The sequence below is a fragment of the Pholcus phalangioides genome, unplaced genomic scaffold (genome assembly GCF_987345545.1).
Source record: "Pholcus phalangioides strain wild (caught in Gottingen) unplaced genomic scaffold, Ppha-v1.0 ptg000004l_1, whole genome shotgun sequence".
Classification (NCBI taxonomy): domain Eukaryota; kingdom Metazoa; phylum Arthropoda; class Arachnida; order Araneae; family Pholcidae; genus Pholcus; species Pholcus phalangioides.
Genome location: NW_028301597.1, coordinates 6,108,107 through 6,122,460, shown reverse-complemented (window position 1 = coordinate 6,122,460; position 14,354 = coordinate 6,108,107). Strand labels below are relative to the sequence as shown.

At 36.9% G+C, this 14,354-nt stretch overlaps 1 protein-coding gene across 3 annotated transcripts in view; it reads left to right on the top strand.

Annotated features, from left to right (window-relative positions):
- Nucleotides 1–14,354, top strand: part of fidipidine (coiled-coil domain-containing protein 93) — a 100,471-nt gene that overhangs the window by 58,860 nt on the left and 27,257 nt on the right. For all 3 annotated transcript variants that reach the window (XM_089255944.1, XM_089255946.1, XM_089255945.1), the window contains one exon: nt 4,762–4,824. In XM_089255944.1, the coding sequence (XP_089112070.1) occupies nt 4,762–4,824 (63 nt within the window). The remainder of the gene's footprint in view (nt 1–4,761; nt 4,825–14,354) is intronic.

Below are 14,354 nucleotides of genomic sequence, written 5' to 3'. Positions count from 1 at the left end.
CACAAAACGCAATGCACCACAATACGTAATGCAGCACAAAACGCAATACACTGTAACAATAGTTGGGAACCTTAGAGGCAGGTTTGGCAAATTCCCCAATCTCTTATTTTTGAAACATGTTTATATAGTTGTAATTGTATAATCTTTAATAGAATTTGTTATCTTACCTTTTATAACCGTGCACGGTTAATTCAATTAGTCTGATATTTTCATTGTTCATATTCCGGTAAAATGTGTGATCTTGATCACATCGCCATTCTTGATCCTCGCATCGCGAGTCCGTCACTATAACCACTCACCCACCACAGCGGCTTTTTATGTAAGAAAGAATGGCAGAATTGTCTATAATTGCTTAGCGAAATCCTGGCTTACTAATTGTAGTTCTAATAACTCAAATTACCAGTACAGTGGAACCTCCCGTAACGAACACTCCCCATTAATATGTAATGCATGTGTAATGAGTAATGCATAACAACACGCAATACACCCCACAATAAGCAATACAGCTCAATATGCAATACAGCACTATACATTGCAATAAGCACCACAATACGCCATAACCACTGAAACACGATAAGCAATCGATGCACTATAATCAGCGATGCACAACTATTTGCAGTACACCACAATAAGCAATACAGCCCAATAAGTGCTGCATTGCAATGAGAAACACGGCATGCGATGCACTATAATGCATAACAATTAGCAATGCACCAATAAGCAATACAGCACGCGATGCACCACAATATCTAACTATATGCACACAATACAGTGCAATACACAATAAGCAAGGCACCATAATAAGCAATGCATTAAAATAGGCAATACAGCATGCGATGCATTACAATATGCAATGCACCAAAAATGGCAATGTACCACTATTTATTTACGGTGCCTCGCAATACAGCATTAAACGTAATACATCGCAATAAGCGAAGCACCATAATATATGCAAAAGTACTGTATTACAGTAAGCAATACATCACGCGATGCGCTGCAATGCACCACAATAAGCAATACAGCATAATGCGCAATGCCACACCATCGGCGATTCAGTGCAATAAGCAATGCACCATTTTAGGCAATGCAGCACAATAAGTAGTGCAGCCTTGCATTAAGGGCACCACATTAAGCAAGACAGCACAATATTTAATGCACCCTCAATAGCAATACAGCACAATATTTAATGCACCCCCAATAGCAATACAGCACAGTGCTTATTGTACCACCATCAGCAATACAGCACAATAATTAGTGCACCACCATATTTAAAGCACCGCAATAAGCAATGCACCACAATATTCAGTGCACCACATTAAGCACAATACGCAATACACCACAATAAGCAAAACAACACAATGCATAATTTACCCCCATCAGCAATACAGCACAATAACAAATACACAGCCACCGTAGGCAATACAGCACAATAAGCAATGCACCACAATATGCAGTATACCATAATACGCAATGAACCACAATACACCATAAGCACTGCATTAGAATAAGCAATATGGCACGTGATTCACTAAAATACGTAATGCATAACAACGTGCAATTGACAGATATTTACAGTGCACCACAATAAGCAATGCAGCACAATACCTCATGTACCGCAATACAGCACAATACGCGATGCATCGCACTAAACAAAGCACCATAATATGCAATGAGCCATAATAAGCCATAAGCACTGCATTACAATAAGCAATACAGCACTGAGTGTACTACAACGCGTAAAGCATCACAATCAATAATGTGTAATCAGTAATATTGTACACCACAAATAAGCAATGCAGCATAGTTTGCGATGCATCGCAATAAGCACTATAAAAAGCACTATAGTATGCAATGCACCACAATACGCATTAAACGCTGCATTACAATGAGCAATACAGCACGCGATGCACTATAATATGCAATGCGCTGCAATCAGTAATGCAGCACAATGCGCAATGAAAAGCAAGTATTCATCCTCGACTTAAAATGAAACCTGTCAATTTCCTCCATGATGGTTACCTGTCCAATGTCCCGCCCTGGGTACCCGGACCCTGTGTGTTGGGAGCACTGGGGATGTATACATACCTTTGGGTACTTGCACAAAACTTGGTCCCTACAGGTCAAGCGGTTCCCGATGTGTTCAGGAGTTAAATGGAAACTTGACCCAAAATCGTAACCGATTTCCGTCACTCAAAAAACGTCACCCACTTCCGTCACTAATTTTCGCAGTTGCGTAGAAACGGCCCATTTCGAGTTTGTGATTTTGTATTGTAGAGTAGATGTATATTATATTATTGTGTTGTATTATTGAATGAATGCTGTTTTTATTAGTGATTTTTATATGAATGAATAATTGTGGAACAAATTATCTGAGTTTGATTTGTTGATTTGATTCGAACAACAAGCTTTTCAGATAATGAGCACGTTATTGGAACAAATTAAGCTCGTTAACCAAAGTTCCTCTGTAATAGAATATCTAATGATTTATGGGCATTGTCACTGTGGATGGTGTATTTCACTTCTGACTCGAATTGAACAAACGGTTGGTAATTTAAGATCGTTTAATTTTTAGAAAACTATTTACACTGGTTAACAAGATTAATTCTGCATCATAAAAAACACCTATATCCACTTGCATGAGAGCAACACACTGAAAGGAATGAGGTCCTGAGAGGGAAACTGTTCTACTTGTCCCTATTTTTTGCCTCTGATACCTATGCATCAGGAGGGGCATATGTAAGTTCTCAAGACTGATCAGGCAGAAAAACGTGTGTACTTATATATAATACATGCTTATATTATGCATATAAGTTAATACATGTATATACTCGTATTGAAACACTAACTTTGATGAATTTTCTTTCCAATTGCAACCTTTAATATGTTTAAATTATGTTATGTACCTTATATTATTTATATTATATATATATATATATCATAACACATTTGAGAAATTTATATTACGAGTTCTTTTTGAATTGTCTACAGCTGTAAGGGCAACACAAAGATTAAATTTTATTACCATTTTGATCTACCTTTAAACTCATATATTGCAATCACCATAGGAAACAGATAAGGAAGGAAATACATGAGTAGAGCTTAAGATTCTGTTCAAGTGACTCAATGACAGCTCCAAAGAAATGGAGACTTTCTACCTTTATTGTCCCTCTAAAGCCAGAACCAGGGGGGTGGTGTCTGAATTTATGCCCCCTTCAAAAAATATGCAAGGGAGTTATTTTTTTAAACAAATTGAAAACTCGTTCTCACTCTGCAACACTGTGAGGCATAGTTAATATAGCAAGAATAACTTTCATATAGTAGAGGGATTCACTGTAATAAAGGATATACAGTAAAATCCTTCAACAGTTGCCACTAACTGAACCATGAAAATGTGGCCGTTATTGGGAGAGGGTTTTATTTCTAAAAAACAACTAAAATTTGTGATCCACGTACATAGCATGTGAAATGACAATCTATTCTGTAACTGATTATGATAGTTATATAATTGATTGTATTAAAATATATAATTATATTTTGATAATATTAACTGATCGACCTACAGCACTATTATGTCATTCTAAAATTCAGGCTTGCAGTGCTCAGGTAGAACACAACAAGTGAGAAAAACTGATATGGAGACGAAGATGTTGTACCAGCAACCCCAAATAGTTATTCGTTTACATTGGACCTTCAACTACACCAGTGTTTCCCAAAGTGGGCAATATCATCAATATCATAGCACATCCCTGGGGGCGATGGAATTATTCAAAGGGCAGTAGAAGTTATGGGGTTCATATAGGATCCTATGGGTTGGCTGGAGTTCGGGGGCGATGAGAACAAAAAATTGTTGAAGAAGGGGCACGGTGGAACAAAACGTTTGGGAAACTATGAGTGCCCTGGTCAAAGCATTTTCAAGTCCAATCCAATAGCTGAAGATATAGGTGCTGACATACATTCTTGTTTAAAAAAAAGATTGACACATCCCTCTCAAAAAATTAATACCCTTTACATTTCTATTCCTATTCGTGAGCATCATTTCTTTTGAACGTTACCATCCCTTGGACTAGTGAGTGCTATGAACTTGCATATCCCTCTAGTCATTAAGAGTGCTGACAACGGGTCGCTTCTGTTGTCCCCTATATTATCTCTTCACGATTTTTTCCTCTCCACTGCCTTTGATATACCCATCCATCATTTGTACCGAAGAAAAGAAAGCATATACAATCTTTTTTCCCCCAAAAAGTTTAACTCCCTTAAAAATCAGCTTGAAAATTATTTTCTCATAGCGATTTGCATATTTTTTTCCCCAACTCCATGTCCAAAGTGGCAGTTAATCAGAAATCATTGTTTGGTGGTTTCTTATAATGTTAAGTCTGTGGGACGCATTTGGTTTCAGCAATAATGTGGCCATTGTTTGGAGATTACTGTTATTTTAAGGTGGCGGTTAGAGAAGGTTTTACTGTAGTTGTATCAAGAGGAGTTTTACTATTAGGTAATTCCAAACTAGATTTTAAAAAATATTGTTGTAGAGGGATTTATCATTTCATTATTATATTGTGGATCGGTGTAGCAAGGTTTCATGGTATAAAGGCTGGATTTTCTCATGAGGAAGGTATATTTCTTGTTTTCCTCTCACCATCAATAGTCTTTCAGTGAAAGATTACAAAATATAAAATTACATTCAAATACAGAATTACATAATTTTATTTGCTTTACTTAAATATTTATTAATAGTATGTGTGTCTTATTTTGTTTTTCAAGTGTCAAATAAAAAGTGAGGAATTGAAGATTTCATTTGAAGAATCACAACAACATTTGAAAGAGGTATCAGATTTTACTCTATACTCATTTGGTACACACTGCATTATGGATTTGGGAAATAAATCAAACTTTTAAACTGATAATCAATCAAACTTTGAATTATTACCTGCATTCATGTAGGATTTTAATTGACTTGTTTTTTTTGACTGACAGAGGGCGCTACGGTGGCAGCAAAAATAGGGAACAATTATATATGCCATGTTGATAACAGAAAACAGTGTGTTGGGAAAGGTGGCACCAGCCATATTTTTAGTTCTCTGTGCATGTTTCATTAGTGTGCGCACATGAAATAAATTATTAAAATTATTTTTCCACTCTTTTATGTGTAAGTTTATTCACCCTTAGAGAATATCCCATGTAGAAAATAGAGGCTCATCAACCAGGGCTGTGCGGAAGGTTTTGCATGAGTCTTGGAAAAGTCGTGGGACACACTTTCCCATTTTTTTTTTGACATATGACATAAATAGAGAATTTGTAATCAATATTTAGTCATGTCCTGTACGTGATTTTTGTCAAATCGTAGATATGTGTATTTCGTCTCAAGAAAAGTAATTTGTATGGTAGTATGCACGTCTAAATCCTGTGATTGTCTAGTTTCTTTTCTCTCTTGTGAAATCCATTAAGTTAATATTCGGGAAATGTCCTAGCTCAAGTAATTATTAGGAAAACGAGTAGGTTGCACACCTACTGTTGGTGCACACTGTATGTTTTTCAAAATTTTCAGAATTTGGATGCGATTTTGATGTCTAAGAGTTTTGCCTTAGACATCATTTTCTAATTTCACTAGATTAATCCTTAATTTTTTTCCCTCCTTTGTATTAAGTTTTGAGCCAAATTGAAGTGTCTTTGTGGAAGAAATTGATAGTTTTTGTGAATGTGAACTCATCCGGTTATGGGAAGGCAAGAGATAGCCATTTTTCTGAGCTTTCGTTTCCGATGTCGAAGGTGACACGGAGAGAGAATTTCTTTATTTTGTTCTTGAAATACACATAATCACTGCATTTCGTGTCTGAATTTTTTAATTTTGTCACCAGAAGTTAACTAGAAAATGAGGTATTCACACTGAACTAATTTTTGTCCACAATAATTAAGTAATTTGTTAAAAAATTTAAATTTTTGGAAAAAGAAAGTTCTCCCCATGTGCCTTTGAAACATGTCAACAATGAATATAGATTGTGATTTCAATCAGAAAACATGGAGATATTTCAGATGAGTATTCTATGTATCATTGTGAAATTAAGATTGAGTGTTAATTCATTTTTTAATTTTCTTTGTCGTGTGGCGAAATATTTTTCTGTACTTTTATTTATGCAGTAAAATGGGTGGTTTGACCTCTTGTTGTAAAGCTGAATTAATTTCCCACATATGATGGTAAAACTTATTTTTGATCATTTGATCATTTTGTCACACCACTGTAATTTTCTGTGCGCAAGGGCTAATTAGACCGGGACCTAAAATTCATTGCCGATTTTTATTGTACTTTATGAGCCGTTTCGGTAGTGAATCATGAGATGAACGATAATTCTTAACTAATTTATTACGGAACAATATTTACATCTCGTTCCCGCCATGTTGTCATTCCCTTCAAGTGTTGCCACCTTCGTAAAACATAATACTGTATTTTCTGGTGTTGCCAGATACATAACAATTCTCCCACACTAAATTAAGAGATGATTAATGATACAATCAAAAGTTATACACAAGAATCAACATTTGAACAGTCACAAGTTCAATCTTTGAACTGGTTTTCTGGAACGAGTTGAGCGTCTCAGTTGAGTAGTCTGAGCTGGAGGAAAAATAGTTCTTGTTGATCGAGGAGTTGCATTTGAAGTTTGCTCTGTTTCAGTAGAAGCATCTACCATAGATGAAGTCTTGTGTTGGCAAATTGCAGGAATCTCTCGTTGACTTACATGATCACTAAAAGTGACAGATTTCTTTTGAGGGAAGTGTCTCATAGGAACTGATAGTCGAATAGGAGTTGGAGAAGACGGTCGATTGACTTCACACCGTCGAAGCTGTTCAAAATGTCTCTTGATAATGTATCCATCATCTAGTTCAACTAGGTAATGAACATGACCCAATCGTTGAACAACAGTTCCATACTTCCATAGGCTTGAATGAGTGTAATTTCTTGACTGTACTCTATCTCCTTCCTTGAAAAATTTGTCAAAGACTGGCTGTGTTGCATTGTTCTTGTATGACTCAGGAGTTGTAGGTTTGAGGAGATCTAGCTTTGTTCTGAGATTCTCTCCCAACAATAATTCTGCTGGTGTCTTTCCACATGAAAGAGGTGTAGCTCTGTACCGAAACAGTAGTTTACATAATTTTTCGTGAAGTGTTCCTCGTTCGAATTCCATGCATTTCAGTTTTGTCTTCAGGGTTTGGCAATAACGTTCTGCTTGTCCATTTGTTGAGGGATGACCAGGAGCTATCATTCGTTGTCGAATACCATTTCGTTTGCAGAAGTCCATGAATTCTTGTGATTTGAAAATTGAAGCATTATCACTAACGAGAATTTCTGGCAGTCCATGTCGACTGAATATTTCTCGCAGGAAATGAATTGTAATAGCAGAATCTGGAGCTTTCTTCATGTAGTAGATTTCTGGCCATTTAGACTTTGCATCGATGACAAGTAAGAAAAAATGTCCCATGAAGGGTCCCGCATAGTCCATGTGAACACGTTGCCAATTTCTTGTTGGACTTTCCCAATTGTGCACTGGAGCTTTCTGGGGGTTTTTCTTGACGTCACAATAGTTCTTGCAACTTTTCACTAGACTTTCTATGTCAGAGTCAATATTCTTCCAATAGCAGTAATTTCGAGCAAGTGCTTTCATCTTCACTATTCCACAATGAGTTGAGTGTAGTTCTTGAAGGATGGTTGGTTGAAGTGTCTTAGGTATTATTACACGCTGTCCACGAAGTAGAATTCCTTCTTGTAATGTTATTTCTGGGTCATATAAAGTTCCTTCCATCACATTTTTCTTTAGTTCACGTAGATCATCATCCAATTCTGTTTCTTTTCGGATTTCTTCAGAAGTAATTGTGTCTGTGGATATGTGTCTAATCACTGATGCTTGCAGGATGTATTCATCATCAACAGTATTGACTTGTACATCTGTCAGTGGTAAGGGACTTCTTGACAAATAGTCTACATTTGCATGTTCGGATGATTTTCGATGTTTGATTTCATAGTCGAAGTTGGAAAGGAAATGTGCATACCGCAACATTCTTGTAGCTGACAATGCTGGAAGTTTTTTCTCTGGATGCAAGAGAGTCATCATTGGTTTATTGTCCACAACCAATGTGAATTTTCGACCAAAGATGTAATCATAGAACTTTCTGCATGCCCAATATACAGCTGTAGCTTCTCGATCGAGCTGGCTGTAATTTTTCTCAGCAGCTGTTAGTGATCTTGAAGCGAATGCAATAGGACGTTCACTTCCATCAGGCATAATATGCGATAATATTCCGGATAGACCATGTGGACTAGCATCAGTAGCCAAAGTCACTGGAAGTTCTGGAGTAAATGGTATGAGGACTTGGTCACTAGCAATTTCAGACTTGATTTTTATCCATGCTGCTTCACAATCAGCTGTCCAGTTGAACGGAATACTTTTCTTGAGAAGATTATTTAGTGGGTGAAGTAACCTTGATGCACTCTTGATGAATTTCGAGTAATACATAACTAAGCCCAAAAATTGTCTCAATTCGTCAACATTTTTTGGTCTGGGTGCTTCTTGAATAGCTTGAATCTTAGCTGGAGATTTGTTCAGTCCTTTGGAAGTTATAACATGTCCAAGGTATTCTACACTTTTTTCAAAAAATTTACATTTGTTGATATTTACATGCAAATGATATTTTCGTAATTTATTTAGAACATTCAGCAAGTGTGTTGTGCATTCCTCATAAGTCTTGCCTTGTATAATTAAATCATCAAAATATGCAGTTACTCCATCTAAATCTTGAACAAACTGATCCATGAAAGAATGAAATTCGTTCGGTGCAGTTTTAATACCAAAAAACAATCTTTTTGCCAAATAAGTACCTCGATGTGTAGAGATCGTTTGAACTTTTGCACTATCTTCATTGACTGCTAAATGCAAATATGCTTTATGGATGTCCAAGGTGCAGAAATATGATCCACCTCGTAGCTTGTTGAATATATCTTCAATCTTGGGTATTGGGTGTCTGGCATCATGAAGTTGATTGTTTACAGTCACCTTGTAATCAGCACAAAGTCTTACAGAACCATCAGATTTTGGCACGATGACAAGTGGAGTTCCCCATTCTGAATGATCCACTTTTTCTATGATCCCTTGATCACACAAGTTATCCGGTTCTTTTTCAACTTTTTCACGCAAAGCATATGGTACTGGACGAGGTTTAACAAACACTGGTTTGGCATCTTTTCGCAATTTCAGGGAGCATGTATAATCTGGAATCTTGCCCACTGTTTGTTCAAAAACATCAGAGTATTCATTGACAATACTAGGAACAGATTTTTTTACGGCACACACAGGTATATGCTTGACACTTGAGGAATCATGAATGTCATTTATGTTGATATCCAATTTACGCATCCAATTTCGACCAAGGATAGGTTCTCTCTTCAAATTGACAAGGTATAATTCTTCTTCACTGGATTTAGCATTGTAGCATACAGTCACTTTGACGTATCCGATAGGTTTGAAAATTTCACCTGTATAACTTCGGAAAAATATATTTGTTTTCAGGATCGGAAGATTTAGGTTTAAACGCCTGTAGTCACTTATGTTCATGATGCTCACACGACTACCAGAGTCACATTCGAAACGAAAATTTTTCCCATTTAATTGAATGACTGCAAATATTCTATCGTCTTTTTCAGCAGTGTTAGTGCATATATCAACAATTTGGCTCACTTGAAAGTGATCTGGATTTTCCACATATTGAACAGTATTTCCTTCAGATCCGCTTTTATTTTTCCGTTTCAGAAGCTCTGTAATACATACTCTACTGATATGACCTTTTTTGAAGCAAATCTGGCATGAGAGCTTGTGTTTCACTCGACAGTTTTGAGTCTGGTGGTTGTTTTTTCCGCAATGGAGACACACGTTTTCTAACCCGATGTCTCTCAAATTGAGGTTTCGCTTCCGACTTGCCGATCTGTCGCGTCGATGCGGAGTCGATTTCCGTCGCGAACTCCCGCTGTTATTACATTGCGCAATTTTATTCACACTGGAACCGTAATTACTCTTGTAGAGTTCTTTATTTTCGATTTTCGAAGCTTCAATCGCTAATGCGACTTCGAGTGTTTCGTCGAATGTCAGTTCAGCTTGTTGTAGAATTCTTTCGCGGATTTCGGCATCCTGTAATCCTCGTATAAATTGAGCACGTAGCATGAGGTTGATGACAGATTTTGAGCATTCAGCATTTTCACAACTAGATTTGAATTCGGCGGTTTTCGAAAGTTCTTTTAATGTAGCGACATAATTCGAAATCGGCTCACCTGGGTGTTGTGTGCGGCAAAGAAACTTGTGTTGTTCCGTCAGGATGTTTACCCTTTTGCAGAGATGATCTTTCAAGATTTTCAGCAGGTCGTCGTACGTCTTCGATGAAGGGAGATCCGGTGAAGTTAGACTGGAAAGCAGGTGATAGTACTTGGATCCGAGACAGTTGATTAGCACCATTTTCTTGGCTTCGGCGACGTCGGCTGTTGAATCCGTGAGTCCTTTGAGCTGGAAGTAGTTTTCGAGTCTTTGTACATATTCACCGAAACTTTCGTTAGCTTCGTCGTAGCATTCAAACGAGATCGATTGTGACTGGAGAAGCGTTTTCACATTGACGCTGGTTGAGTTTCGTTTAGTTTCGAGACGAAATTACTTAAAACGGTTACTAGATCGTCGATGTCTGCCATTTCCGATTCTTTTTTTTTCACTCGTCGCCAACTTTATTGTACTTTATGAGCCGTTTCGGTAGTGAATCATGAGATGAACGATAATTCTTAACTAATTTATTACGGAACAATATTTACATCTCGTTCCCGCCATGTTGTCATTCCCTTCAAGTGTTGCCACCTTCGTAAAACATAATACTGTATTTTCTGGTGTTGCCAGATACATAACACGATTCCGAAAGGGAGGCTTGTTTTTATACTCATCGAGAGGTTGGTGCACTAACCCCTCAATGGGGGACTCCCTGCAGTAGCAATTTTTTCCTGCGGTCAAGTCGCCATTGTTGTTGTACCCCCTGTGTCAGGAAATTTTCCTGACGAGGACGAACAGAGTATCAAACTCGCGACACCTCTAAACATCCTTTGGTACTTTAGGCGAGTATCTTATCGACCTGGGCTACCACGCCCTAAATTTATTTTTGATTTCGATATGTTTTGTGAGCTTAATTAAGCATTTTTTGTATTTTCGTTATAAGCCGTTTATGTCTCAGTGCATCGCCCCTTGATGCTTCAGTTGATGCTCCATAGTTCAGTTCTAGTCCAGGTTTCGGGAGTGCCCCTTTCATCTCAATTGGTCACAAGTTGAGTGATAAAATTTTGTACTACGAATGAAAGGGTGCACATTCCTAAGCCACGCTCCCTTTTCATTTTATATACACTTCGAAACGTTGGAGGGTCGGTAAGTCTCTTGGTTCTTGAGGCAGTAAAACCTCAGCTTGTCTGAGTAAAAATTCCTCTCTTTTCCCATAAATTTTTGGAAATTTGAAGTTTTCCCGCACTATGGAATAACACTCCGGTTGCCTGAGGCTACTCACAAGATGGGAGATCCTGGAGAAATGGTCTGGAAGTGAGTCACCGTGATGGCAGAATGGAAATCGCGTTGAGACTATGTCTGCCAGAAGAGTCAGCTCAGTCTATCAAGATTCCAGGAATGGAGTTTTAGTTCCGGTCATCTGCTGCTCAGTATCAGTTGGACTGTTCGAGTTACCCAAAGAGAACTGAACGTGTTTAAAACGAGAATGGCCTCTTCAACCATGGGACTGAACCCCTGAGGACCTGGAATACGAGCCCCTTGGATCAAGAAGGTATGTGAGTAAAATTTTCCTTGTACCTCTCATATTTGGAAAAATTTTGGCGTTTGTATTGGCATAGAAATTTTGAGTTTAAACAGCAATTTAATGTCCGCTCCAACTCCCCGTTAAAAAAATTTTCAGTCTTATTTAAGTTAAAATATTCTTTGAAAATCTCCTGAAACATTGGTGGGATGAATTTTTGTGGAAAAAGTGTCTAAATATATCTGTTAAATAAAACATTTGTTGGTAAGGTTAAGGTAGAAAAGTCAAATTCTGTGTGAAGAGACTGGTTTTTTTCTTGTGTGTTTGAAAAATTTATTCTATGTGTTATGCTTGAAATGGAAAAGTTCCTATTAATGAAAAAGCCATTAAAAAACAAGTTTCTTTATTTAACCCAATCATGTGTGTGACAAAAATTTATCTTTTTTTCTGGTGAATTCTTAGTTTTTGTTTCATGTGGTAAGATTTGATAACTGTGGTAAACAAAAGCACTCCCCATAGTAAAGGGTTGCTATGGTCACGGTAACCGTGCACTGTATGCACTATACTGATATCCAGCCTATGCAAATGAATACGATCTTATTAAATGGGATAAATATTTGGTTAAAATTCAATTAAATCAGGCAAGATCATGAGACATTTCTTTTTATGTGGTGAGGGTCAACTTCGACATCTGGTGCCGTAATTTATAACCACCACATTTAGTGCCATCGTAGTAAAAAGCAATACAACACTAAGATGTTGTTGAGTTTTGTTATGTGCAAGTTACCCTGACTAGAAAATTTTGTCTTCATGTGAGTTGCCATGATGTTTGAGTTGTGGTTTTACGTTATACTTTTGAGTTAAAGTTTTATCATTGTGGGAATTTCCCAGACTCAAGAAAAGTACAGTGTCACTTTGACTCAAAAATTTTGTCTTCCGGTTTGTGTGCTCTAATTTAGAATCGCCCTAACTCAAAAGCTTTGCCTTTATGAGAATCACCCTGACTTAAAAGTTTCACCTTTGTGTGAGTTGCTCTGACTCAAAAGTTTTGGCTTTGTGTGAGTACAGCATTAGGGAAAAATGGGGAAAGATTAGATATGTCATGGGGGCAACACAGTGTGTGTGGGGCAAGATGGTACCAGCCACAATTTTGTTTGGTTCTTTGTGTATCATTTTTTTTTTGTGGGTGGAATAAATGAATAGAAAAATGATTTTATTTATTCTTGGCAGAAGTTTATTCACCCTTAGAGAATATACCATATCATATTTGTGATTTTCAATGAAAATGTTTCAAATAAAATGTCAGTTAATGCAGGTGGGACCACAGACTGCTCCTCCCTTCCAAGGCAATTGAAAATAATAAAACAAAACAATACAGAATTATTTTTTCTATAATTTAATATAGTATTCACAGTTTATGTTGGAAAAAAACCCATGAAATTCCTCCAACTTTTTCAAGCAAACTAAACTAATTTTACTATTTTGATTACTCCTCAATCACGTTGCCCCAAATCCAAGCATGAGGAGTAAATTTTAGGTCATTTTCTCTAGGTGCTGTGTATTGCAAAGTGTACAATATAAGTGTGTTGGTTACATCATGTATCACCTAAATTGTCAGATATTTTATATGAATTTAAAGATGTTGAAAGGGATTGGTGAAAGCATGAAGGAAGTCATTTCACAACCAAATGCAACACCATCATAAGTGTAACTTTCAAAATCCCTATAAAGCTTGAACAAAAAGTCAAAGTTGAGCTTGCCAGAATGAAACAATACGGTATTATTGAGCATGTGACTAAACCTACAGATTGGATAAACCCAGTTATGATCGCACCAAGTAAAGACAATTAAATTGGAATTTGTCTAGATATTTGTCGCTTGCACAAGTTTGTCAACATTACAAAATCCATTGTCAGAATTAATTGCTCAACAAGTGCAAAGATTCCAAGTACTTTTCCTTACTGGATACTAAGAATGTATTTTATCACATACAACTGGACGATGAATATGTTGACCCGTGTACTTTTATTACACTTTGTCACAGGTGCAGATTTTTTAGTCATGTCTTTTGGCTTGTCTTATGCTCCAGAAGTGTTCCAAATAGCCATCTATTTGAGTCATTTCCTGATATTCCTTAATATTTTGATGAAATTATTCTACACAGTCGCACCCTCGATAAGCTCAATTTAGTTTTCAATGCTACTAAGCAAAATGGCCTCAAAGGAAAAAAAATAAAGTCAAAATCGTGGTTCCAAAATTGCAATATTTAGAACATATAGTATTATCAAAGGGAATGTTACCAGATCGAGAAAAATACTTGAATCACAGGTTTTTCTGTTCTAGCTGACAAGCAAGAACTTGAGATTTTTGTGTATGGCTATCTACCTGATGAAATTTACATTTCAATTTTTACATAAACTATAGAAAAGGTGTAGACAACAGGAGGTTTAAACCACTCCATTCTATGGGCTTGAATTTGTATAACTGAGACCAACCCCCTTAACCAATATTTGCTATCATCTCCATAATAAGCCTAATAAGCCCTG